The following is a 27,599-nucleotide window of genomic DNA, read 5'->3' as shown; positions in this document are numbered from 1 at the left end:
AATAATTTTTGGATAGAGAAGCAAGTCTACCACTAAGTATGAACTATCCCTTTGTAAGACTGGGTTCTCATGAGCCAGCTGTGCCCACAGAAAGACTCTGACAAGTCAGATGAGTTGCAGATACCATCAAGAACTTCGTGAAAAACATGGAGGCAATACTTTGTAATTAATTGTGATTGCTGCACCTCTCATGACACTAAGATACTCCTTATGGTTATTATCTGTATGTAAAAGCAATCATATTAAATACCAAGAATACAAATCAGCCTTGAAGTTCTAGGACAAGGATCATGCTCTCTAGAAAAGAGGTAATTTTACTTCAGGATCTCTTCAATATATGGATCTCAGAATAGGGGTAGGCCTTTACTTTTGAAACTTCTTTCTGGTATCCTTCTCCCTGAGTGGCTTCTATTTCCAATATGTCCTTTTCTCCCACTAGTTTTTCACTAGAGGGGCTAAAAAAACAAACGAGCAGAAGGTAGGTAAAGTTTTTTCATGCTGTGAACTGCAAGGATTAACTTCATTCAGTAATCTCTGGAACTGAGCTGCATGACGATATTACTTGTCATACCTGTAAGTATTGGAAGAAAGACTCCTAAAAGGCTGGAGAAGAGGAAGAAGGATGAGGATTGGGTTCCCCAAAACTCATGCAATGCTCTCTGGCACATCTTCAGACTTCTGGCTTACGTGCAGTACTAACAGTAGATGAAACTACTGAGGCAAATATGACACCTTTCTTACTTCTGAAGACAGAAGGGCTTCCCTAATTGTCTTGCGTTTGCTGATACCACCATTCCTGAATCCAAAATACCTCTTCAACACTACAGCCACAACCAAAGACCTGGATCTAGTGTCCATAATATCAAGGGAAGCCTCCAGACAATTTCTGGACAATTCCTAGTCTTTCTGGTATAAATCAAGAAAAAACGTGTTTGGGGTCCAATTGGTAGCTCTGTACCAGAACAAAACATTTTATTATGCCATAACTCTGGCAGTTTTGTCTCCATGTGTCCATGTCTTTCACAAAACTGCCAGAATTCATAAATGGTCCAGGATAAAACATTGGAAAACAGAAGTGATAGCCACACTGATAACCTGTTATAAGACATCTGGCTTCCTTCAGGCAGAAGCTGTAAAGGATGAATGATTCCAGAACTTTTTAATTAGCTCATTGACAAAGAGGACTGTGTTTTCTACTTTGTACTCAAGGATTTTTTGTCTTGACAGACAGAATTGCTAGGGGAATACCAATATCACAGCCATTCTGCACACCAAATCCCAAAAGGCCTTGACAGAAAGTACAGAAGAGGAATTCCTAAGACTGTCTCACCAGTTCCTGCTCCTCTGAAAGAATGCATCTGATTTCAAATCAGGTATAACTACCATTCTTAAAGATTTAAAGTAGAGGAGTCCCAGTGACTTCTGCAGATGCCATCACCTTCTTTGCAGGAAAAGGCTTCCTTGGGGGAGTTGATGGGAATGGAGAGGGAGGAGACAATGTTAGTCTTCCATCACCTCATCAGAATCACAGCACCAAAGTACACAGTACATGTATGGATGACAGCTGAGTAAAATTTTAATTCTGGAACTCTCCAAGCTGTCAACTAAAGTTCCAAACATTTTTCTGTACCTAAGCCAAGCTTCCTTTGAGGCAGCCCTGCAGCAGGTTTGGAAAACACTGGTTTTCTCAATTCCAGGAAATCTGTAGTATTAATCTTGGAAAAGGCAGGAACCATGGATCTAATGATGGCTTCTCCATATGACAACCTGGAGCACATGCACTGTGGGATCCTTCCCAAAGAACCTCCTTCTCTCACAGTACAGCTTTTTAGAGTGAACAGTACCATAAAATGTGCTTTCTTTGACTCCATCTGAAGAACTCACGTCTTTAGCCTGGGATTTTATGGTAGGCATTATCACTAAGAAAGATATGTTTTCCATATTCCTTGTGTTTGGGAAGGTCTAGCAGACTTTTACACTACCAAGCTTCTTACCGCAGGAGACTTTTTAGGACAATTTTAAGATATTTTGGCACATTTTCACATCTACCTGAAGCATAGAACTCTGTGAGACAACAGGATTCTCTTATAATCCCACTCTTTTAGGAGGGGCCTTCCACTGTGAGCTAGACCCAAGCTGACACATAATGAAAGACTGACAAAAATCCCTCCAACCCTTTGGCTTAAATCTAACTCAAACAATTAAACTATTTACAACAAGATTGGAACGTATAAGATTAGAGAAAAGGAGGAGTCTGGCTCTGTCATTGCTGCTGGTAGCAGACTGTGGAATTTGAAGGCAAATGGTATTTATATCAGTAATTTATGGAACTTTGGGCTTTAAGAAATTGTGTGCATCCCAAAACTGCCATCTGCTGCTTACAAAGCTTCCATGCCTAGGCATGTGACTCCTGTCACTGGGGCTCAATGTAAGTAATGTCATGAAAAATGCAGAGGCATAGTATGATGATTAGTGTGTGGAGGAAGTTGGTGACGGGCCTTCCTGATTATTACCTCATGTTCCTGTTTGTCTCCTGTTTCCTGCTCCCTGAGCTCAGTGTGCCAATCTCTGTTTGTGTACACACACAGTTTTAGGTGCGATAGGCTGAAGACATCTGAAAAAATCTTATCATGAAAATAGGATGTTTTTCAGTCCAAGTGATGAATGATTAATTCCTGGTGTTTAAATAATATCTAATGAAGTACGATACAGATATAACCACTATATTTTACTGTTGTCTTTATTATCTCTATCCATAGACACGACACACATAGTAAAGGTTACACAGCAGCTGCTTTCTATCCCTCAAGTCTCACAATCTACTGAAACAGCAGATATAGGATACAAATGATGATACTACTGACAAAGTGGCATCCCAGGTGATTTAGCGACTTTTTAAAATTCACCTCTGTTGGGTATCAGCTTCAGGAAAGGTACAGCAATAAGATGATATACTAGTTGTTGTTGCTTTTAGAAGAGTTATGAGAAAAATGAGCAGACTGCAGACTTACTCAGGAAATGCCCCTGAGTAAAAAATGGTTCTGTGTACAGAAAAATACCTAACAGATCATGGTTCCTTGTAGCATTTTTGTTTTATTTTCTATTACAAAGCTTCGATACATGAACAATGGATAAAAATCCTGGGATCAAGAGATGGCATCTTGGCATAAATTAAATTACACACAAAAGATTTATAAGAATGTTAAGCTACCAAAATCAAGTGCTCAAAAGTTAGGAAAAGCCAGAATTGAAGTCAATTTGCCCTCTCCCCTCCATCATCTATGTAGTGTGATATAGTGTTTAATTACATGATCATACATTACTACCACAGGACTTCTGCCTCAAACAGTGAATATGACTACTATATTCAATTTTTATATTCATTTTTTCAATGTGTGCCACTTCTTTCCTCCTCTACCTACTGCACTTATTTATTGTCCACTATTCTGGCTCCAAATACAGAATTATTTCTTTCTGCATGAAGTTTTCTGTGCTGTTAATCACTATATTATTTGAGCACTTCACAAATGTTAATTTAATTTCACAGCCTCCCTCTGGGATGAGGGAGTAGTATTCTTCCCCATTCCCCCACCATTTTGCACATGGGGAACTGAGACACAGAATTATTAAGGTCAGAAGTATCCACTAATTTTGAATGGCCATTTGACATACCTAGGACCTTATTTTTCAAAGCACTATATAGCAGTTTGCACATTCAAAGGACACCTTCTGTTGACTCCTGTGGCAGCTGAGAGTGATCAGTACTTCGACAAATCAGGGCCCATGGTCTCATTTTGGGCCTTCAGAAAATAAGGAACAGACAATTAGTGATAAACAGTGAAAAGCTTGGTTTAAGTCACCTGCCTACCATCTCATGGGAACAGAGCCAGAAACAGAATCCACTTCTCTATGACAGCATTTAATATCTTTAACCATGAAACTGCTATCACTTGGCTCATTCACTGCATCCCTTCCAACTTCTGCAACAAACAAGGCAGGAGTCCTAGAGACAATAGTCTCCCTTACTATACAACACCAAATCATTCCCAAGAGCAGGTCCACCCTGTGCACTGAATGGGGAGAGGTCCAGGGGAAACAACAATATGTGATCATATAATTAGATTATCATAATATATAAGCAGAAGGCAGCTGAATCAAAGCTGCACAAGCAACCAAGTTTCTGGCATTTTCTAACTTTTGAATGTTTGAATTTGCAACCAAACCTTCTTTAAATAAACACTCTTCTTGGCCTCTACTCCCAGGCTCCTGATATGATCTTCTTATCCCTCAATCCTTTCTCGGTTTCCCTCTCCCAAAAGGTTTTTTGTTCCAAATGTCTAGTCCTGCCCGCCCCCTTACTTACTGGATATCACCCACACAACGGCCAAACTGGCTCCTATGTCTTCCCTCCTCCCAGTTTCTTCCCCCTCCAATTGATTCTCCAGGAGCAGAATTTGAGAACATGATGGTAAAAACCATTAGTGGTATGTCTGCCTTATAACTTCTAGCATCGATAACAATTTCTGAGATGCAGCAAGTTTGGGGGAAATGCATAAAATTCTCATGGTAGTTGGGAACTTTGGTAGATTGGGAGAGGGAGGACTTTTAGACTTCAACATAACCCCTAATTAAAATGAAAACAGGTTCACAGATTTCTTGCAGCTACAGTAATGTCAGAAATGCATGAACTTACATATAAAAAAATCACTCTCCCTCACACTTTCACAGAAAGCTGAGATTTGGAATATATGCACTATAAATATTCAAATATGAATTATCACAGAAAAGAACAAAATTTTAAAGTAAAAAAGAATTACCTACCAGGACTGAAGAGGACAATTGCTTTCAGATAAGCATATTCATACCCATCTAGGCAAAGCTTAACCATACTGTTACAGAACTCTTGCAGTTTGAAGATATGATCCATCACTAGCTTTCCTCTATCTGTAGACAGCTTATCTAGATCAGTACAAAAAATAGATGTTCTGGATAAATGTACTCCTCATTTCTAAATGATTCATACAACTTGTAAAATGAATCCATACTCTTCTTGTGAAGAAAAAAAAACTACAAGTCAATTAATCTATATCTTATTTATATTCTTATTTACACACACACACAAAGATTAGTCTGCTATTCCTAATTAAAGAGTCCAATCATAGAACACTAGAACGGGAAGAGACCTCAAGAGGTCATTGAGTCCAGTTCCCTGCCCTCTTGGCAGGACCAAACACTAGATCATCCTGATGTGTGTCTATCTAATGGGCTCTTAAATATCTCCAGCAATGGAGATTCCACAACCTCCCTAGGTAACTTATTCCAGTGTTTAACAACCCTGACAGTTAAGAAGCTTTTCCTAATGTCTAATCTAAACCTCCCTTGCTGCAGTTCAACCCCATTGTTCCTTGTCCTATCCTCAGAGGCCAAGGAGAACAATTTTTCTCCCTCCTCCTTGTAACCCTCTTTGAGGTACTTCAGAACTGCTGTCATGTCCCCTCTAAATCTTCTCTTTTCTAAACTAAACAAGCCCAGTTCTTCAGTCTTCCCTCAGCTCACATTCTTTAGACCTTTAATCATCCTTGTTGCTCTTCTCTGGACGTTTTCCAATTTCTCCACATCCTTCTTGAAATGCAGTGCCCAGAACTGGACAAAACACTCAAACTGAGGCCTAATGAGTGCTGAGTAGAGCAGAAGAATGACTTCTCACGTCTTGCTCACAACACTCCTCTTACTGCATCCAAGCATCAGCTTTGCTTTTTTGGCAACAGCATCACACTTTTGACTCATATTTAGCTTGTTGTCCACTATGACTCCTAAGTCCCTTTACACAGTACTTCCTAGACGGTCACTTCCCATTCTGTATGTATGAAGCTGATTGTTTCTTCCTAAGTGGAGTACTTTGCATTTGTCCTTATTAAATTTCATCCTGTTTACCTTGGACCATTCTTCCAGTTTGTCCAGGTCATTTCTGAATTGTGAGCCTATCCTTCAAAGTAGTTGCAACCCCTCCAAGCTTGGTATCATCTGCAAACTTAATAAGTGTACTGTCTATGCCAATATCTATACCATTGATGAAGATATTGAGTAGAACTGGTTCCAAAACAGATCCCTATGGAACCCCACTCATTATGCCCTTCCAGCGTGACTGCGAACCATTAATAACTACTTTCTGAGAACAGTTATCCAGCCAGTTATGCACCCACCTTAGAGTGGCTCCATCTAAGTTGTATTTGCTTAGTTTATTGATAAGAAAATCACACGAGACCATGTCAAATGTCTTACTAAAGTCTAGGTATACAGCATCCACTGCCTCTTCCTTAGCCACAAGACTTGTTATCCTGTCAAAAAAAGCTATCAGATTGGTCTGGCATGATACATTCTTAACAAATCTACGCTGGTTGTTACCTATCACCTTATTTTCATCCAGATGTTTGCAGATGAATTCCTTGATTATTTGCTCCATTATCTTTCCCAGCACAGAAGTTAAATTGACTGGTCGGTAGTTTCCTGGGTTGTTCTTTTTTTCCTTTTTATAGATGGGCACTATGTTTGCCCTTTTCTAGTCTTCTGGAATCTCTCCTGATTTCCAGGACTTTTCAAAGATGATAGCTAACGGCTCAGAAGCCACCTCTGTCAGCTCCCTAAGTATTCTAGGATGCAATTCATCAGGCCCTGGTGACTTGAAGACATTAATTTTTCTAAATAATTTTTAGCTTGTTCTTTATGTGTTTTATCCTCTAAACTAACCCCCTTCCCACTAGCATGCATTATGTTAGGCATTTCTGCATCGGCGTTCTTGGTGAAGACCGAAACAAGGAAGATATTAAGCAGCTCTGCCATTTCCAAGTTTCCTGATATTGTTTCTCTCTCCTCACTGAGTAGTGGGTCTACCATGTCGTTGGCCTTCCTCTTGCTTCTAATATATTTATGGAACACCTTCTTGTTACCCTTTATGTCTCTAGCCAATTTGAGCTCGTTCTGTGCCTTGGCCTTTCATACACGCATTGTTTGCTTATATACATCTTTTGTAATTTCTCCTACTTTCCACTTTTTATATAACTCCTTTTTGATTTTGAGATCATGCATGATCTTCTGGCTAAGCCAAGGTGGTCTTTTACCATACTTTGATCACAGGTGAACTAAGACCTGAAATATTAATCATCAGAACAAGAATGATTAGGTACCAGTAAATGGAATTCCCTGAACGTATTATGCCCCTGCAGATGTACTGAGTAAGAGCCAAGTGCCATATTCACTCAGCACAGAAGCATTAGCAAATCTATTAAAGCACACTCCTTCCTTTTAGGATGTGAATGCTCTGGAATCAAAGTCTATAAAAGGATCCACCCCATGCCTGTCTTAGCTGCATTCCTAAACTACCATTTTAAATACGTCACTGCACAAGGAAATAGTTTTTGGATAGTTGAATTATTACTTTCCCCTTTTTAGAAGGGAGATGAGTCAGCTTTTAAGAATCCAAACCAAGATGCTAGGTGAGGACACTCCAAGCATTCAAGGTCTGGCCAGAAAATCTTGGGGTGTGAAAGCAAACTCCACTAGGATGCACATGGGGAATACTGTTGGAGAGGTCTGTTAGTTTAATACCACAGTAGCCTGGCCTATGCTATAACAAATTAAAGTAACCTGAGCCCCAGTCTAGCTGTAATTGCAGAAAACAAGAAAAGTATTTTTAGACATATAGGCTACATCTACACTATAGAGTTTTGTAGACAAAACTCATGGCATGCCTACACACAAAATGCGTTTTTCTGACAGAAACTGTGGACAAAAAAGCCATGTAAAAGCTCCAGGACGGAGTGGATCAAAAGATTGATCTGCTTTTATGTGTAGATGCAATCTGTCTCCCAACAGTAACTTCTGTAAACATATGGTTCTAGTGTAGGCCATAGAAGAATCACAGAATGGCAATGAAGGACAAAGTATCAGATATTGAGGTGCTATGTGTATCTCACAAGCAATTGCAGCTTTGTTTTTGTTTATTTGTTTCTGTTGAACAACAAAGTATCCTGGAACAAAATGTTTCAATACCTGGGACTTATACCTGATACCTCTGATGTTTTACACTACAAACCAAGTTGACCTATATTAGGTTGACTTAATGATACTGCTGTAATTACTGTCATGGCAAATGTCCACACTACCCTCTTTAGATAAGAGGTGCACAGCCTAATCAGGACTGATTTTGCTGACTTCAGTGGGGCAGTCTGTGGAGTCAAGAACCTGTCGCCTCAGCTTTGCTGGCAGTTCCCTCCTGTGAGCAGCTGCCCTCCCCTTACCCCAGTTCACCACCAGGAGTGGGGCAAAGCTGCCCACGGCTTAAATCCAGCTCTCTCCCCCCATTTGGAATTGAGCAACTATGTCCACGCCACAGCTCACCTGGGCTTCTTACCCTAGCTCCCAGGTGGGAGCAGGGTCCAGTCGCCCAGCTTTCAAGGAGAGCAGGGCTTTCATGTCAGTTTCAGAGCTCCTTCCCTGAAACAGACAAGAAAGCTCATGTAAGAGATTCAGAGTCTGTCCTAACTACACTGACATTAACTTTTCACCTCTTGTGGAGGTGCAGTTATTATGTTCATGTATTAGGACACTTACATTGGTGGGAGGAAGGCTTTAGCATAGACATTGACATAATTAGGTCAACAAATGCTACCTTATGTCAATCTAACTCTGTAGTGCACCCCAGCCCTGAGGGACAGAAGATTTTTGCAGGTAAAGCAAAGATCCCTGCTTAAGAATTTTTGGTGGAAAGTTGTTTTCCAGAATGAGTGCCTAAATTTAGTTGTCTGAGTAAATATCTTGATTTGCAAAATTGCTGAGTTATCTACCAACCCTCCACCCCAAATCAATGAAGGCCACTGGATGCACAGCAATTTTTAGAGTCAGGCCTCTCATTTAGGAGTCTAACTCGTTTTTGAAATCTCTAGCCTTAATATCTTCCTTTTTCTCTGCTGTAATCTTACATGGATCAAGATGAAGAGGATGTGCTTTGCTTTATTGCAGAGACCTTCACACATTACATTAATATAGTCGACCCAAGTTTCACTTTCTTTGTTCTTTTGTTGTTGTTACTGCAATTCACCTAAAGGCCAAGTGCCACCTTCAACCCCACAGAACAAAAGAAGACAGACTGAAATTAGTGGGTTCCAATGAACTGCTATTCTTCTCATAGAGTCTAAAGTAGCTCTTATAAATCTGAGGACCTCTGTCATCACAGATCTTTCCATACTGACAGAGACCCAGTCACACAGCTGTTTTCAAGGCATGAGCTGCCTTCTGAAAAGATTGTGCCCATCATGAATGTATGAGTGTACCTCAAACAGGGATGAAACCATGCCAAAAAACTAAGAATTGTACGGAAATCCTCTGATGATAAGATAAGAAGCAATGGGCTTAAACTGGAACAATGGAAGTTTAGGTTAGATATTAGGAAAATCTGCTAAACTGTCAGGATTGTTAAGCACTGGTATACACTGCCTATGGAGGCTATGGAATCTCCATCATTGGAGGTATTTAAGACCAGGTTAGATCAACATCTGTCAGGGATGGTCTAGATCATGGGTGTCCAACCTTTTGGCTTGCCTGGGCCGCGCTGAGTGAAGATAGCCTTGGGCCGCACACAAAATATCTAATATAGTTAATGTATATAAATCACATAATAATGTTAAAATTTTACGATCTTTTGGGGCCGCATTACTAGCTGTCCAGGGCTGCATGTGGCCCGCGGGCCGCAGGTTGGACACGCCTGATCTAGATGGTGCTTGGTCCTGCTGTGAATGCAGGGAACTGGACTCAATGACCTCTTGAGGGCCCTTCTAATTCTAGTATTCTATGGTTCTCCAGGCTAACAAAACCATCTTTTTAAATCTTTGCTCATAAGTCGTATTTTCCCTACCTTTAATCATTATTCGTGTTCTCCGCTGGATTTTCTCCATTGACTTTATATTGTCAGGCAGCAGTGTTTCCACCCAGAATGAAGACAGTTTACATTTATCTATGAGATTTTATCTTTGGTGTCCTATTCCCTTTTGTAGTCATCATAATCAGTTTGCATCCAGTTCATATTCAGAAGGATTTTTCCGAATACTCACAAGGTTATTGTTGTGGCTTTTTGGAAGGGGTGTGTATTAAATGAAAACAAATTATTGGGTACAATTATGTAGCAGTTATAAACAGGGAGAGCCCTGACTAGCATAGCTCCATGGATTGTGAGTTATGTCAGGACACCTAAAATGGGAATTTGTGAGCCCAATTCATGAAGGAGAAAAAAAATTAGATCTTTTCCTGTCTCCATAATACAGCTCAATCAAATTCAAGTGTTTTTTAAAGTTAGGACTGAAAAGAAACAAATAAAGAAAAAATACTTAAGCCTCCAGGAACATGGTGAATCAAAATAAGATTCCACCTAATATGCTAAAAGTTTCTTTCGCTATAATCCGCTTCTAGTTTTAGGAGCATATTTTACATGATTTGCCATAATGGGATTTGCATAGTAATGGATTTTAGGGACATAAGGCACTATTATGATAGTTTCACCTTCTGCATAACACATACCATAGCACACCCATGTATTAATTCCTTCTTTTAATTCAAACACAAGTTACTGTTGATTTGAGTATCTATCTTTTATAAAACACCCATTTAAAAATTTAAAAATTTCCAGTGAGAGAGATTCAGCCACAACCATTTATAAGTTGTTCCAATGATTAAATTAACACACTGTAAAAAATTGAGACTTATAACTCTTTCATTTCTCAAATCATAGAAGCTATACACTGTCCCCTATGTTTATTTAGTTTGTAAAATCTCCGTTCTACTGAACCTCAGAATTTAGGCTTGCTATATAACATACAAAACAACAAGACTTCCAACACGAGTCTGAAGACTGAATGCAGGATGCACATATTTGGACTACACAGATTTTCCTTGTGGTCATTCAGCGTGTCCTATTGAACTTTGCATTTTTATTTAGAAAAATTATTTGTATATTAATTTTCTGGGAGAAGGAAGGAAAAAGAAAAACAAGGGGAGACATTAAAATACAATTTTTTTTACATCTAAATGTGACTGACTTCCGTAGGTTTGCTAAAATTTTCCACATTTTGATGGACTTTACATTATTATTTCAACAGTGGACATTCAACTGTGCACACAATAAATTCCCACTAATAATTCATAGACAACTAGTAAACTTCTGCACAGAATATAAGTTAAGAACTGGCATTTAACTCATGTTATTACTTAACTCCCCAACTACATCCTGGAAAATGGCAAGATGCATCTTACCTTGCTGTAAGCTACCATGCAGGTGATTAACAAATGCAGTTAATATAGTTGCCACATTCATCACTTGTGAACACTGTGCAAGACCAAGTGTAAAAAGTTCATTCCAGCAGGCTTTTACTAATGATATGCTGTTATCTTGCCTATTTAAAGGAACAAAAAAAAAATCCAGTTAATGAAACTGTTTACTTACAGCACATCGGCAGAACACAGTACAAATAGGAATAATTAATCTAGTTTAGCCGGTACTACCACTTTGCACAAATCAAGACCCAGGGCAAAAATATTTTTGTTTGCATGTTAGCATTAAAATTCCCAGGTTTATGTTAAAAGTGGCATTTGTATAGAAGTTGGTTTGCTTTTAAAAAACTAAAAATTAATAATTTGCATCATGGAATGGGCCACACAAATACCCTGGGGGAATTTGCTACAGTACAGAAATAAAACATCTTTTACTAGCATGGTTCTTATCTACCTCCCAACACAAGAAGCCATATGGTGCATCATTAAATAACTACTGTCCATGGATGAGGACACCCTTCTCAAAGGCATCTTTCCTGAATCCACTCTTCTGGCCTTCTACCAACCTGCTAACTCTCTGAACTCAGCAGCAGCAAACGCGGGACAGGACACACTAACTAACACCCAAGACCCTACCAGAATGGATGCAGAATTTGTAGATGTGTTTCCTTTGCAGCAGTGATCAACGCTCCCACAAAACACCTTTCAAGAACCACAGGTTCCACACATGTGCCTCATAACATATGGCACATGTAAGGCTCCAACAACTACTATGTGGGCGAAACCAGATTATCACTATGGCCATGTCTACACTAGCCCCAAACTTCGAAATGGCCATGCAAATGGCCATTTCGAAGTTTACTAATGAAGCGCTGAAATACATATTCAGCGCTTCATTAGCATGTGGGCGGCCGCGGCACTTCAAAATTGACACAGCTCGCTGCCGCACGGCTCGTCCCGACGGGGCTCCTTTTCAAAAGGACCCCGCCTACTTCGAAGTCCCCTTATTCCTATGAGCAGATGGGAATAAGGGGACTTCAAAGTAGGTGGGGTCCTTTCGAAAAGGAGCCCCGTCGGGGCGAGCCGCGTCATTTTCGAAGTGCCACGGCCACCTGCATGCTAATGAAGCGCTGAATATTTATTTGAGTGCTTCATTAGTAAACTTCGAAATGGCCATTTGCATGGCCATTTCGAAGTTTGGGGCTAGTGTAGACATAGCTTATGCTCTTGAATGAACTCACACAGGAAAATGATAAAAAAAAAAACCCATCACCTGTGGGTGCACACTTTTCACAAAGTGAACACTCTATACCTGGTCGAGCAAAAGAAACATTGCACAACGCTTTCCAAAGGTGAGCCTTGGAGCTTAAATTCATAATTTTGCTAGACACTAAAATCATCAGCTGAAGAGAACAACACTGGATTTATGTGTTATTACAACACTCTACAAATCACTAACAACTGCCCCCAATGTCTCCTTTCCTTCCTTTTCCCTATGACAGTAAGGCTACGTCTACACGTGACTCCTTCTTCAAAGGGGGCATGGTAATCAGGATGATGGGAGATTACTTATAAGTGCTGTGATGCATATGGAGCGCTTCATGAAGCAAATTCTACCCTGCAGCAACTTCAAAGTGTCCAACTTTGAAATGTCAGTATGCTGTGTAGCTGCGGGCACTTCGAAGTAGGGCGGGCACTTTGAAGTGCCTGCAGCTACACGGCATGCTGGCACTTCGAAGTTCGACACTTCAAAGTTGCTGCGGGGGAGAATTTGCCTAATGAAGTGCTGCATATTCATTGCAGCACGTCATTAGTAATCTCCCGTCACCCTGATTACCATGCCCCCTTCAAGGAAGGGGACAAGTGTAGATATAGCCTATGGGTCCTAATGATCCACTTCATCTCAAAATAAATGTAATCCAAATATGCCAACCAATCTATTTCACCTATTTTGCTGTGATATGCTCTGTGTAAGTTGGTTCAAAAAGAATAATACTGCACCACCCAGTCTCTCTACATTTCCTTAGGACAAACAAGGTGATAGACAACAATGATCACACTTTCAATGTATGTTCCATCACTTTAGTTTGCTCAGGGTTTACACTAGTTTTCAAGGAATATGTACATGTAATGGCAGAAGTTCAGATGGCACTTGTGATAAGGATGCTCACGGCAGGCGGCTGAAGGCTTTTTTTAAACCTGAAAGCTGGCATGCTGTTGGATTATGTTTTTAAGTAAATGTAGATGAATGTAACACTGAAAATTGAGCCACATGCCTTCTCACTGGCACCATCCACATCCCTCCCAAGTTTAGTTTCAGTTCTGAAATTTGGATCTGGAGGTACTGTGCATCTATAGGCATTAATTTTGAGTCGTTAAACTCTAAAATAGAAGTTTGAAGTTATGGCAACCCTTATAATCCTTAGGGATTATAGCCAGATAGTACAGGTTAACAGCAGTTTTTATACTGCTCTAGTCTGGGACAGAATGGGTAGACACACAGAGCTTGGGGAGCTGTAACTGGCTTCTTAGAAGCCCTACTACCAGTGTTTCTGGCGTCAAACAGATCTTGGTACAGGAGTGAATGAATCCAGGCTATTATTATTACATCATTAACCAAATCAATACACTAAAACAATAAACCCAGCTTGCTATGGGTAGGAAGCCCAAACAACTACCTTACAACTTTTACTGCTGAAAGGTGATGATGGAATTCGGGGGTAAATCACTGTGAGGAGGGGGAAGAGAGAAGGAAGAATAAGCAACAATTGGGCTCCCAAGACATGATTGTGCTGCTTTAAGCAGGAAACTAGACTAGGTACTATTCTGTCTTCCTCACTGACAAATGATTGTTAGCTCTGTTTTGGGTTGTTAGCTCCTCACAACCAACCATTAGTCAGAAATCTGTCTGCATCAAACCATTTGTTGCTTCAACATATGAAATATAGGAAATGAAATAAGCTGTCAATTAAGATCTGATTCACCTTCTAAACCACTTTACAAATACAGATGAAAATATGCTCAAATTAAAAAATGTGACTAACCCTTGAAACCTCTGACAGCCTGCATTAAAACATTCTGTCAAGCTTTTAAGTTGTGAGGCCAAAAATTATACCTTAGCATATGTTCGAATAACACCTACTCTGTGACCCCCAAACCTGAGGAAGGTGCTAATGCAAGGTAAACAGTAATAAACAAGCTCTTCTTATTCTTCTAAATATATTCTCTTTCCTCACCCAAGCAGCCAAACACATTGAGCAAAGGATTATTCTCCTAACATCTAAATGAAAGATAAGATTTTCATAAGCACTTATTCATTCCTATTGCAAAACTTATTCTTTGCAACACAGAAGTCTTCTATAGTATATATTTCTCTTAATAGTTTACCTTCATTGCTTTTATTATAAAACTGCCTTTAAGGAAACATATTCTGTTTACAACATTAATCTCCATAGTGCTTTGGAATCCTCCTAGACAAAATATGCTATTTCAACTTCAGCACCATAAGTAAAACACTTTATTCCGTTTATTTATTCTTTGAACTATTTCACTTTATGGCACAAAAAGATTTTATTTTTACTTCCCCCACCCTCTCTTCACAAGGGATAGTTTCAATTACATAAGGTACAATATTCTTCCATGTGATTAAACTGGGTATTTAAATCAAAGGTACTTCAATCAAGCAAACACAAGTCATAATTTCAAATCAAGCCTTAGACAAACAATTTGAAAAAAGGATAGCTCGCTACTTTCAGAAACAATGCTCCAAAATCACAGACTATTAAAGTTATTTGACACAGGCTGTGTCTAGACTAGCCCCTCCCAACTTTGAAGGGGGCATGGTAATTAGTGTGCTGGGAGATTACTAGTGAAGCGCTGCGGAGGAGTAACAGGACTTCAGAGTAGCACAGGTACTTCGAAGTACCTGCGGCTGACCCGCAGCTACACGCGAGCTGGCACATGGAAGTTTCACACTTCAAAGTTGCCACAGGGGAGAAGTAGCCCAATGAGTGCTGCATATGCACCGCAGCACTTCATTAGTAATCTCCCAGCACACTAATTACCATGCCCCCTTCAAAGTTGGGGGCTAGTCTAGACACAGCCAATGTCAAATAATTTTAAGAGTCTGTGATTTTGGAACATTGTTTCTGAAAGTAGCGAGCTATGCGTTTTTCAAATAGTTAGTCTAAGGCTTGATTTGAAATGATCACCTACCAGAGTTAAGAAATTTAAGAGAAATAATGGCTTTTGCTGGACAAAATGCAAGTTCTTAAGAAAACAAAGAGAACTATAAAAACTGCTTTTAGCTGTCAGAGATCATTTAATTTCTGGTAACTGTCACTCCCTGAACACATCTCTCAATGCTTGATAAACCTTCCTAATATTTCTTGCTATGTTCCAGAATAGATTAATGCTATGATGACTATCAATAATTGCTCTGCAAAGGAGAATAACGTTTGATGTTAATGGCACACAGGTAGCTGTGTATCAACCTCTCTGTACATCTTCCTTTGTTAATTCCCATTAGCATCACATCCCAATTGGAAATGCAGGCTGAGTGCCATCTCACCACTTGTAATTCATATACTACAGGAAATCATGATATGTTAAAAGTCAAGTAATTCAAGCAATGATGGTAGGCCAAGACAAGTTCAGCTCTCTGCTAACAACCACACATAGATCTTAATTTTTAGTTTAATGCAATGATCTTTACTTTATACTTCACATTTCTAATGAAGAGTACTCAGCAGTTCTAACAGATGCATTTAACTTTAGATATATTGTCAGGGATATCTTTGAATATAAAAGTAATTCTTCAATTGTGCAAATTTACTATAATCCAAACCTTATTCACAAACATACGAATGACCATACTTGGTCAGACCAATGATCCATCTAGCCCAGTATTTTGCCATATGACAAAGTGATCTGTATCAAATGCTTCACAGGCAATGAACAGGACCAGGCAATTTATCCAGTGAGCTACCACTTGTCCTACAATCCCAGCATCTGGCAGTCAGAGGTTTCTTGACACCAAGAGCATGGGATTGCATCCCTATGTTTGCTAACACCCACTGATGGATCTTATCCTCTATGAACTTAGCAAATTCCTTTTTGAACCCTGGCCTTCACAACATCCTCTGGCAATGAATTCAACAGGATGACTGTATGTTATATGAAGATGTACTTCCTTTTGTTGTTTACACCTTTTTCCTATTAGTTTCATTCTGTGACTTCATGTTCCTCTCTTAGTAAAGGAGTAAATAACATTTCCTTCCTTATTCTCTGTCTCAACACTGTGCCTGAGCTCTATCACAGCTCCCCCTCTTATCGTCTCTTTTCTAGCATGAGCATTCCCAGTTGTTTTGATCTCTTCTCATATGAAAGCTGTTCCACTACAAGTCATTATAGTTGCTCTTCTCTGTAGTTTTTCTGATTTTGGTATAGCTTTTTTGCGATGGGGAGACTAGAATTGCACGTGCTATTCTAGGTGCGTGTACACACACACATCTATACAGGGGCATGATATCTTTTACCTTATTATCCACCCTCTTCCCAAAGGTTCCTAACACTGTTAGTTTTTTGACTACTGCTGCACACTGCGTAAGTTTTTTTGTAGACTTATCAATGATGAACCCTTTCCTGAGTTTCTAACAGCTAATTTAGACCTCATTAGGTTGTATAGTTGGGATTATGTTTTCCAATATTTCCTTGATGAGAGAATATATTCAAGGACATATGGTCTATTTAGTCCATTGATTATTTCAAACAATGTTTGAACACTCACCCTAGAGCTTGGAAGGAAGGAATGGAGCGTGCCCAGTGCATAGACAAAAAGAGCAGTCTGGAGGCTGATTCACAGATGTAATGAACATTCAGGTATTCAGGCATAGGAGAAGGCATGGTGAGCTGGTGCAAAAAGGAACTATTCAATTAGTTATCTTACTTCTTGTTATAACTTTTAATTACAAAATAGTCTTTGATTTAAATACTCTGATATAAAGTCTTGCAAGGAAAAAAGGAAAGTAATGTACAGGTCGAACCTCTCGAGTCTGGCACTCTCTAGTCCAGCAACATACAAAATCCAACATAATTTTACTGAGCCGGATGACCATTTATCACAGGTGTGGTCAAGTTTACTGTGGTCCCATAAAGCTTGTTTACAGCCACTAGTCCTGGCTCTCAGTGTTCTGTGCTGTTAATTAGCTCTAATTTACCCCTAAATGTCTTCTAAGAGCCCAGTAAGCAGTGGAAGTGTTGGTAATGAGCTAGACAGTATTGACCTCCTGTGGTCTGGCAAATTCTCTCGGTCGGCACTGGTTAGGTCCCAAGGGTGTCCCACTAGAGAGGTTCAACCTGTATTTTAAAAATCACATGAATGAGACACAGCCTTGAAATAACTTCAGTGACTGCCTTTGTTCAATATTAGCTACAATTCTTAAACTTGTATATTATTACACAGCAGTGAAAAAATAGGGCAAATTTATGTGAATTCTGCACTTCATATAGATTATCATGTATTTGGAAAATTTAGATGTGAATATTCCAAGTAAATTACATTGCAATCTTCTGAGACATTTTTGGGAGACTGATACTTAAGAGGAAACACCATCAGCAAAATTGCTTTGATAAAACTGTTTACACTTAGAGCTATAGATATAAAAAATATAAACTGGCAAGTGTCATACCTTTCCACAGTTTGCCCCAGAGAAGAGGAATACATGGCCTGAAAAATTAGTGGAATTAGTCGCCCATTCCAAACTGGCTGTGTGCTGGCGCCTGCCTAGTTGTCGGAAAGCTTTTTCCCCTAGCCTGTATTCATTCGGTCGGAGCAGCACCCCCTGGAGAAGTGCCAACATGGCGACCAATATATGCAACACCCAACCCGCCCCCCAACTCCATTCTTTCTTGCAAGCTACTCTGACAGCGGGGAAGGCGGGTGTATTTTGGACTGGACATGAGCAATACATTTTGAAGACCACCAGTTATGGAACAGGTCACTAACTGTCTTTTCTTCTTTGAGTGATTACTCATGTGCATTCCAAACTGGGTGAATACAAGCCAAATATCTAGGAGGTGGCATCAGAGCCCCAGAAGGAATGTAAGACAGCCCTGCCCACTGCACTGTCCTCCCTAGTGTGCTGCATCAGTGTGTAATGGTTCATAAACACATGAATTGAGGACTAGGTGGCTGCCCTGCAAATGTTCTGGATAGGGACATGAGCAAAATATGCTGCAAAACAGGCATGTTCTCCAGTAGAATGAGCTCTGACTGGGGGAAGGGGAACCCCCACCAGCTTGTAGAATTCATTAATGCAGGTCACCATCCAGGAAGAGACCTGCTGGAAGGAAACTGGGAGGCCCTTCATCCTGTCTACCACCACCACAAACAGCTGCTGTGATGTCCTAAAGGGTTTGGTCCTGTCCATGTAGAAGGCTAAAACCCTTTGAACATCTAAGGTATGTAAACTCTGTTCCCTAGGAGAGGCATGAGGTTTTGGGTAAAAGACCAACAGAGATATCCTGATTGACATGGAAAGAGGAGACCATCACTGGTGAGACTGCCAGATGAGGGTCTCAGTCTTACCTTGTCCTTGTGGAACGCTGTATAAGTGGGTCCACTGTCAGTGCCCTCAACTCAGATACCCGCCTGGCTAAAGTAATGGCCACCCGAAATGCTGTTTTGTAACCTACAAACTGCAGGCAACAGGAGGCAGGGGGTTTGAAGGGAGCCCCCATAAAAGTTTTGACAACACCAGATTAAGATCCCACACAGGTAAAGGGGCCTGCAACTGTGGTTTGACCCTCTCCAGGGCTTTCATAACTCTTTTAACCACTGGATCTGAGAAAACTGAGGATATCCCAGGGCTGGGGTGAAAGGCTGGGATGGCTGCCAAATGCACCTTGATGGAGAATAATGACAGTCCTTCCTGATTTAAATGCCACAAGTAGTCCGAAATCACTGGTGTTGAGGCCTGTAACAGGAACAGCCCCCCTGAGATACCCAAATGGAAAACCTTTTCACTTGACCACATAGGCTGTCCTCGTGGAAGGTTTCCTACTATTCAACAACACTGCCCTTAGAGGGCCTGAGCATGAGAGCTCCACATCTTTTAACCAGGGAGCTTCCACGCCGTGAGGTGGAGGCGGCGAAGGCTGGGGTGCTGTAGTCACCCCTCCACCTGCACCAACAGGTCCAGGCATAATGGGAGTTTGCTGTTTTGCTGCACTGGTTTGCAGACTGACATTTCCAGGAGGACCGAGTACCAGTGCTGCCGGGCCCACGCTGGTGTCACCAGGATAACAGATGCCTGATCTGACCAAATTTTGAGTAGGACCTTCTGGACGAGTGGAATCGGAGGGAAAGCATATCGTAGTGGGCCTAACCAGGGTATGCTGAACACATCTGCCCAGGATCCTGGACTCTGATTCCAGTAAGAACAAAACATCTGGCACTTCGCATTGAGGTGTGAGACAAATAGGTCTACTTGGGGATACCCCCACTTTTGGAAATCTAAATGCAGCACTTCTGGGTATAATGACCATTCATTGCTCACGAAGGACCTGCTGAGATGGTCCGCCAGTGAGCTGTGGACTCGCAGGAGGTAACAGGCTTAAAGAAGGATCTGATATTGAATGCAGATCTCCCGGAGCCTGAGGGCCTCACGACACAGGGGAGAAGAGTGTGCACCCTGCTTATTTATATAGTACATTGCTGTCATGTTGTCTGTGCAATGTCCCGCTAAACTGTCCTGAAACACCTCGCATGCGAGCCTGATAGCTCTGAGCTTCTGAACATTTATGTGGAGCTGGAGGTCCTCTCTGTTCCACAGAGCCTGAGTTCAATGTTCCCCCAAATACTTTCCACACCCCAAGTCCAAGGCATCCATTACCAGGAAGGGAGAGGGTTGTGGGCAGCTAAGGGAACTTGTGCGCTAACCGTTTGTGCATCTATCCGCCAGTGCAGGACTGACAAAATTTGTGGTGGCACTGTAACCAACAAATCTATGTTGTCTCTGACGGGGTGGTACACCAAAGCTAGCCATAGATGAAGAGGGCGTATCCAGAGCCTGGAGTGCTGGACTATGAACGTGCACATCGCCATGTGAACCAGCAACCTCATGCAGCACCTGCTGTTGTGGTGGGGAACCTGATCATATCATGGAAAAGAGACATCATGGCCTAAAACCCGCTGTATGGCAGGAAGGCCCTGGTATCCAGAAGGGCCCCCATGAACTCCATTGTCTGAGTGGGAACCAAAACCTACTTTGCCTCGTTGCCTAGGAGGCTGAGATTGACAACCATTTGGCTGCACATGCTTGTTCACGTGGTCCTGCGAGCAGCCCCTGGCCAACCAATCATCCAGGTACTGGAACAGCTGTACCCCACACCCGCGTAGGAAGGCCACCAGCACTGCCATGCATTGGTAAAGAACCTTGGGGCAGAGGACAGACCAAACGGAAGGACTGTGAGCTGATAATGACCCCCATCCCCCACAAACTGAAGAAATATCCTGTGAGGAGGATAAACTGCTGTGTGAAAATATGCGTTTTGTAAGACGAGAGCGGCAAACCAATCCCCCTGTTCCAGCACGGGAATGATGAGACCCAAGGATATCATATGAAACCTTATCTTTTTTATGAACTTGTTTCTCGTAAGTCCAGTATTGGCCACTTTTGACTTTGAAATCAGGAAATACAAGGAATGAAACACCTGCCCCTGAAACTGGTGCCAATGACATTGGGAGCAGCAATGCCATGGGCGCAATGAAGAAGCCTCCAACCAGGGCAGATCCTGCAGCTGTTCTGATGGAGGTGCATCCAGCGACACCGAGTGCAGCACCCTAGATGGGAGTCATACAGCCTGCCCCTGTGTTTCAGGAAACACCCAAGAGATCCAAAAAGGCCTCTGCATTGCTCCCTGTATAGCCCATCCTCTATAGCCCACTGTTGAAGGAGGGATTGTATCTCCTGCCTGAGCAGACTCTTGTGAGGGGTTCCCCAAAGAGGGATAGGGAAGGGACGCTGGAGCGGGGTGAGGTACAAAGAAACTGGATTGTGTATCCCTTTCTAACCGTGCATAGGACCCACTGGTCTAAAGTTATGTTGCACCAAGAAAGGCAGAAAGGAGTTAGGTGGAAGGAGAATAAGGGGTGTGCTGGAACTGTGATGGAAATTGGTGTGCAACTCCCAACTGCACCATAATAATGCTTGTTTTGGCCCCGATGGGGGTTTTTGATGACCGTGATCTGGCCGGGTCACCTTCTGCCTATGTGATTGCTCCTCCTCCTAGTATCCCTTTGTTGTTGTGGGAACTGTGTAGCAGGAGTCAAGGGGTAAAAGTGACCGAGTATGAAGGTCCAGCTAACGTAAAGTCGCCCTCGAATCTTTCAGGCTCTGAAGCCTTTTATCAGTTTTTTCTGAAAACAACAAAGGGCCTCAGAGGGAAGGTCCTGTATGGTCTATTGGACCTCATATGGGAGGTTGGACACTTGTAACCATTCCCCCATATGCATGGCCACCCTTCAGGCCATAAACCGAATAGCTGCATCCACTGCATCCAATGCCACCTGCAGCACTGCCTGGGATATGAGTTTGTTTTCTTCAACCTCTGCTGTAAACTCTGGCTTGGAAGGAAACCGCTCTGACAAGCAAGATAGAGAACTGACAGTATTGTATGCGTAGCTGCTAACCATGGCCTGCTTGTTAGTAATCTGTAACTGTAAGCATCCTGTTGCATTAACCTTCCTGCCATAAAGGTCCAGGCGTTTGGCTTCTCTATTTTTGGGAAGGATCCCTGGAGATCCTGTCTCTCCCCCTATGGCTCACTGTGTCAACCACCAGGGAGTTGGGAGGAGGATGAGTAAAAAGATGTTCATTTCCCTGGGAGGGGACAAAATAACGTCTTTTGTTCCTCCATGTTGTGGGTAAGGCAGAGGCAAATAGTTTTTTGCAGTAGCAGCAAGGCAACCCGCATAGGAACGGAGGAGGACAGGATGTCCATTACAGGGTCCTTTTCATCTCTAACCTCCTCCGTCTGGATACCCAGGGCTTGGGCCACATGATGTAATAAATGTTGAAAAGCCCTGACATCCTCCAGAACCGGGGACGCCAAGGACCCTGCCACCACCTCATCCAGGGGACAAGAGGAGGAAATGCCCAGTACATCAGTTTGTAAAGGTAAAACTGGCAGGCTCCAGTCCCTCACCTGAGGTCCTGATACCTCCTGCGGTACCTGAGACATGGTGCTTGACACCAATGGTAACACACTCAGCACCAGGGCAGATGGCACTGAGGTCACACGCAGGGACACCATCTGGCTGGGCACCTGGCCCGACTGTGCCAGCAACAAATGTGCCAGGGGCCCTGGCATCAATGAAGGTGGTTCCTCTAACACCTGAGACGGCGCCCCCACTGACACCAACAACGTTGGCTGCAGGCGCCAATGAGGAAGCTTCCGACCTGCAGGGTGGACCCTGCAGCTGTTCTGATGGAGGTGCACCCAGCGACACTGAATGCGGCACCATAGATGGGAGTCCTGCAGCCTACCCCTGTGTTTCAGGAAACACCCAAGAGGTCCAAAAAGACCACTGCATTGCTCCCTGTATAGTGGGCAGCTACCTGTCATTGTTCGAGTGTCAACGGGCTTACAAATGCTATGTCCACGTGCTCCTACTCCATGCTGAGCTGGAGTAATAGGAATCCGATTCTGGCACCGACTGACACAGAAGACCATGGCAGTGCCATAGGTCCCGGTGTCTGCACTGACTCCTGCTGGACTGGCGCCTGTGCCACTGCCGTCAAATAAGGTATGTGAAACAGAGCTGTTGTCGGTGCCCTAGGCTGCTGAAACTGCTTCAGCACCAGAAAATATGATTATGATGTCAGCAGAGAAGGGACCTGCATGGCACCCTCGGTCGGTGTTGGCACCACAGGCAGCACCTCACGCACGGGCATACCTTCCTCTGGCAGTGATGGGCCTGGCACTTATCTGTAATAAGCCCTGTGCCATAGTAAATGCCTCCGGTGTCAAGGGCAGTCCAGGTGAATGCGGGCTCCTGCCTTGCACTGGCATCGACACATGTGCCCCATACTCTAGTCCATGACGCGGCAGAGCAGACACCTGCAGTACATCCTGGCGCTTTGCCTCCAAAGGGGATCGGCCCTCATCATGCTTCTTTTTCTTCCAAGGCACCGGGGACTGGCTTTAATTGTACCTTTGAGTGCTAGGCACCTGTGTACAGCACTGAGAGTCTTTGGACAGTGCCAATCCTGATTATGGCACCGGTGCACTCAGCACCAAGGAGGCTCCACTGCAAGTCCCCAATGGGGACACGTCCGGTTGCAGGGCCACCTCCATGAACAGGACTTTAAGTCAGTGCACTCTGTCATTCAGAGTCCTGGGTATAAGTTTTGTAGATGGAGCAAAGATCTCCAAGGTGCCCCTTACCCCGACAGCTCAGGCAAGTCTGGTCTGGATCACTTTTGGGCATCCTCTTGCCACACTTAAAGCAATTTTTAAAACCTGGAGAGCCAAGCATCCCCAGGCACTGAGAGGGGCAGAAACTCCTGACGCAGCTCTCTCAACAATAGAGCAGGAAAAACACTATGAACTATTTACAACTAATTACAAACTATTTACACTATAAGCAAAGGCTACCAGCTAATAACTAGAGAGAGAGAGAGAGAGAAGAGAGCTCCAGCAACTGACAGCACAGCAAGAAGAAACTGAGCGGGGGATGGAGTGGATGGTGCATGTATTGGTTGCCATATCAGCACCATATTGGTGCCACTCTAAGGGCCGCTCCAACCTGACGGTTACTGGCTAGGGCAAAAAGCTTCAGCAACTGGGCACATGCCAGCACACACCCAGTTTGGAATGCACATGAGCAATCACTCAAAGAATCATTAGGTTTTTGGGGGGTATATATTTATAAAAGTTCTTCGTCTGTAGTTTATAGAATACCTACTTTACAAATAAATGTAATGTTCTAGTATGTTAACATGGCTACACCTGATAGTCAGCATATATAAACTGCCTGATGTCCTAACAGTGCTCATGTAAATAGATGCTCACCATAAATAGCTAAGCCTGCCAAGTGTTCACACATGTATTCCATTGAAGTCAACTGGCTTATTGCATGAGTAAGGACAGCAGGATTTGACCCAAACAAGTATTTAATTAAAATGCACTAGTTCTATCCCCAGAAATTAATACTTGATTATATATAAAAGTAATATAATTAAAATAGTTTTGACTAAAGTAACTATCTCAAATTGTAAAAACTGTGTTCTAGGATTAACATTAGGTATGTTCAGAAACAATGAGAAGTCCTGTGGCACCTTTATAGACCAACATATTTTGGAGCATAAGCTCTTGTGGGCAAAGACCTGCTTTGTCAGATGCATGAGTTGAAGGGGGGAGCAGGTTTCCAGAAGAAGGTCTAAATGTATAGGCCAAAGAAAAGGGGAGAGTCCCAGTCAAGAGGAGGGCCAAAGGTCAGTTCAGTCACAGAGGATGTGCCCCAGTAGCAGCTGCTAACGTGGAGCTGTAAACATCAAGAGAGGAGAAACCAGGTCAGTTCAGTCAGGGAGGATGTATTTACAAGGATGACCAAAGAGTGTGCTGGTGGGGGAGGACAAAGTTCAAGCAATGCTCTGTGCAGAAATACTCATGTATGTGGTCTTTTGATTTGTTCAAATGACAGCTATGAGCTAAAGAGAAAAAGAGGAAATTCCATAGCTTCATAAAGTTGAAATAAAAATATGAAGTGTTTGGCTCCTCTCCCAAAAATGGCTGTGGAAAACAGCAAGAGAACTGTAATGGTTAAAAGTAAATTAACATCCTAAAGCAGTGAGATGGTTAAGCAAAGGAGAAATCACATTACCAATGAAGACTGGAGACTCCATTCTGAGTCCTGTATGCCTGACTCATGTGTCGAAGAGTTCATATCAACAGCACACTGTAATACCGATTTTTTTTTTTTGTTACTATGTGGTGCTTCAGAACCATTAGCATGGACTACAAATTGCTTTTCAGGGGAAATAGACTACAGAGACAATTGCAAAAAACAGTGCTCTCTACATAATAAACTGCTGCAAAAACACTTGGGAGGGATGTTAATTTTCCTGAACACAAAGTAGCTAACCATTGAACAAAAGCGGTGTATTCTTCAGAAAAAGAATGGCAGTATTTCACTATGCAGGATTACTACTTACAAAATTCAAACAAATAAACATATACCAAAGTCTCAAACCTTTAAAATGGCAAATGTATTAGTTTTAATGGTTTTAAGTTAAAAACATGAAAGACATAAAATACCCTGAAAGCTATGTGCGCATCGCTGAGAAGTGGCCCCTCTATTTCAACAATACTCATGCTTGTTTCTCCACCAACCAGCTGTACATTGGCTTCAACACTCTCTGCAGAACTCTGGGATGCTGTGCTCTCTCCTGGGTTTAGTGCTTTCGCAAGAGTATCAAATGCCCTATGAAAAGACATTGTTATCTATGAGTTCAATCAAATTACACAGCAAAATCAAGGACAATGTAAAATTGTGATTCCATGTAGGCTTCAGTCAAGACAAGGTTTATGTAGTCTTGCATTTTAATGCCGTTTGATAGCTTGAAAATCATAAAAGCACTGCTCTATCTTTACACTTTACTTTGTTTACTACAAGCCTCATTTTGAAATCAAATATTGGGTGGTGAGGGTGGAGGAGGAGATGAGGGAAAAGGTTGTGGGCACAGAACCCATAGGAATTTTCTATCTCCAAGGCAGACGTAAGCTTTGCCTCCTGCTACAGCATCAAAGGAGCAGATCTCTAGGGCTTCCTTCTGGCAGCTTGGGAGTTGGGGGCAGGAACAGTAGGCCAGTGGCTGACACCACGGGCAGGATGACTATCGGCCCTGTTTTAGCCAGGGTTGTTCCTTTCTTTAGCTCCCTGGACAGCATCACAACTTTTTTAAAAAAAAAAACAAAAAAAACAAACAAACAGGCTAACTGTCCCGTATGTTGCAAAGCAGGGATCAGAATTTGAAAGAGAACTCCTTAAGCAGCAGTGGCTATCTGTTTGAAGAGCTGGCTGGAGGAGGTGTGTGGGCTCTTTAAACAGGTTGTTAAAACACACTGTTGCCAGCAGCCCTCAGAGCCATGGGGAGAGGGAGATGGAGCAGGAGCAAGGATCAGGCTGCGTGGCTGCTGTGGACTCTGCTCACACTGCTTGAGAAAGACAGAAGGCTGTGTCTCAGATATTCTCCCCACCCACAGATACTGCTGGCAAGCAATAGGACTGGGACAGGGAGAGCAGGGCCCTATGGCGAGGAACAGGGAGTAGCCGCTCCAGAGTGGACAGAGGTACAGCTGTTGGTAGGTTGCACTTAGCTTGGTAGCCCACAGGCAGTGCAAACAAGCAAAGTCTCTGGAGCAGAGGGCATCTGGACCCAGGCCGGGGTTAGATGGGAGATCACGGATTTGGAGGAGTCCCATGAAGGATGGAGGACAGGGCTCAGGAGGGAGCAGAGACTGGAAGAAGGGGAAAAGGAAGGTGAATCACGGAAGAGGGCTGGTAGGGCTGCATTAACTCTTCTGGAGGCCAGGGCTATTAGATTTTGTGGGGCCCCTAGGGTCTGGGGTGAGTACAAAAATAATGGATTCAAAAATATGGGATGGGGGGCTCCAAGCTAGGACAGGCAGCAGGGGTGAGAGACAGGTGAGGGTGCTCTAGCTAGGAGTGCATGCTCTGAGGTAAAGCCAGGGATGGAGTTTGAAGTGCAGCAGGAGGGGGCTCCAGACTGGGGCCTGGGGTTTGTAGTGTGAGAGGAGGCTCAGCCTGGCCCACTGATGGGTGCGGGGCAAAGGGGACAAGTGCCCAGGACCCCAGGCAATTTAAAAGGGTCTGGGAGGTCCAGAGCCATTTAAATCTCAGGCAGGTGGAACCTCCCCAGCCCTCCACAATGTGGAGGCTAGCCCCCTGCTCCGTTCTTTTTGCCTGTGCCTTTCCCTCAAAGGCCAGAGGCACAGCCCTCCACTCTTTCAGAGGAGGTAGAATAAGGTGAGGTGATGGGAGAAATAGGGTGGGTGCAGAGAGTGTGGGTGCTCCACTTTGCATAGGTGCGAATGGGTTAGAAGGAGAAAAATTCTTTTGGAGTTTTTTTAGCTATTGGAAACTGATCAATATTTTTTTTTAAAAAATATCCTGTGCTAGTTCACTAAATGGTGCAAGGTAAATTAAAAAATGGAAGAACTTTATTATAGATCCTGTTTGCATGAATTTTTAG

The 27,599-nt window shown here is 42.6% G+C and overlaps 1 protein-coding gene and 1 long non-coding RNA gene across 9 annotated transcripts in view; one reads left to right on the top strand and one right to left on the bottom strand.

Moving 5' to 3' along the window:
* Nucleotides 1-27,599, bottom strand: part of NR2C1 (nuclear receptor subfamily 2 group C member 1) — a 116,779-nt gene that overhangs the window by 4,829 nt on the left and 84,351 nt on the right. For 5 of the 6 annotated variants that reach the window (XM_075011746.1, XM_075011728.1, XM_075011738.1 and 2 more), the window contains 4 exons: nucleotides 25,642-25,807; nucleotides 17,108-17,229; nucleotides 11,302-11,441; nucleotides 4,822-4,959 (listed from right to left, as the gene is read on the bottom strand). In XM_075011746.1, the coding sequence (XP_074867847.1) occupies nucleotides 4,822-4,959; nucleotides 11,302-11,441; nucleotides 17,108-17,229; nucleotides 25,642-25,807 (566 nt within the window). The remainder of the gene's footprint in view (nucleotides 1-4,821; nucleotides 4,960-11,301; nucleotides 11,442-17,107; nucleotides 17,230-25,641; nucleotides 25,808-27,599) is intronic. The other variant, XM_075011771.1, reaches the window with a different exon arrangement.
* The window catches only part of LOC142022201 (uncharacterized), an 85,533-nt gene that overhangs the window by 18,392 nt on the left and 39,542 nt on the right, over nucleotides 1-27,599 (top strand). The gene's annotated exons all lie outside the window — the stretch shown is intronic.

The sequence above is a fragment of the Carettochelys insculpta genome, chromosome 1 (assembly GCF_033958435.1).
Source record: "Carettochelys insculpta isolate YL-2023 chromosome 1, ASM3395843v1, whole genome shotgun sequence".
Taxonomy (NCBI): Eukaryota; Metazoa; Chordata; order Testudines; family Carettochelyidae; genus Carettochelys; species Carettochelys insculpta.
Note: the sequence above shows the minus strand (reverse complement) of the source record. Positions and strands in the feature narration are given on the sequence as shown.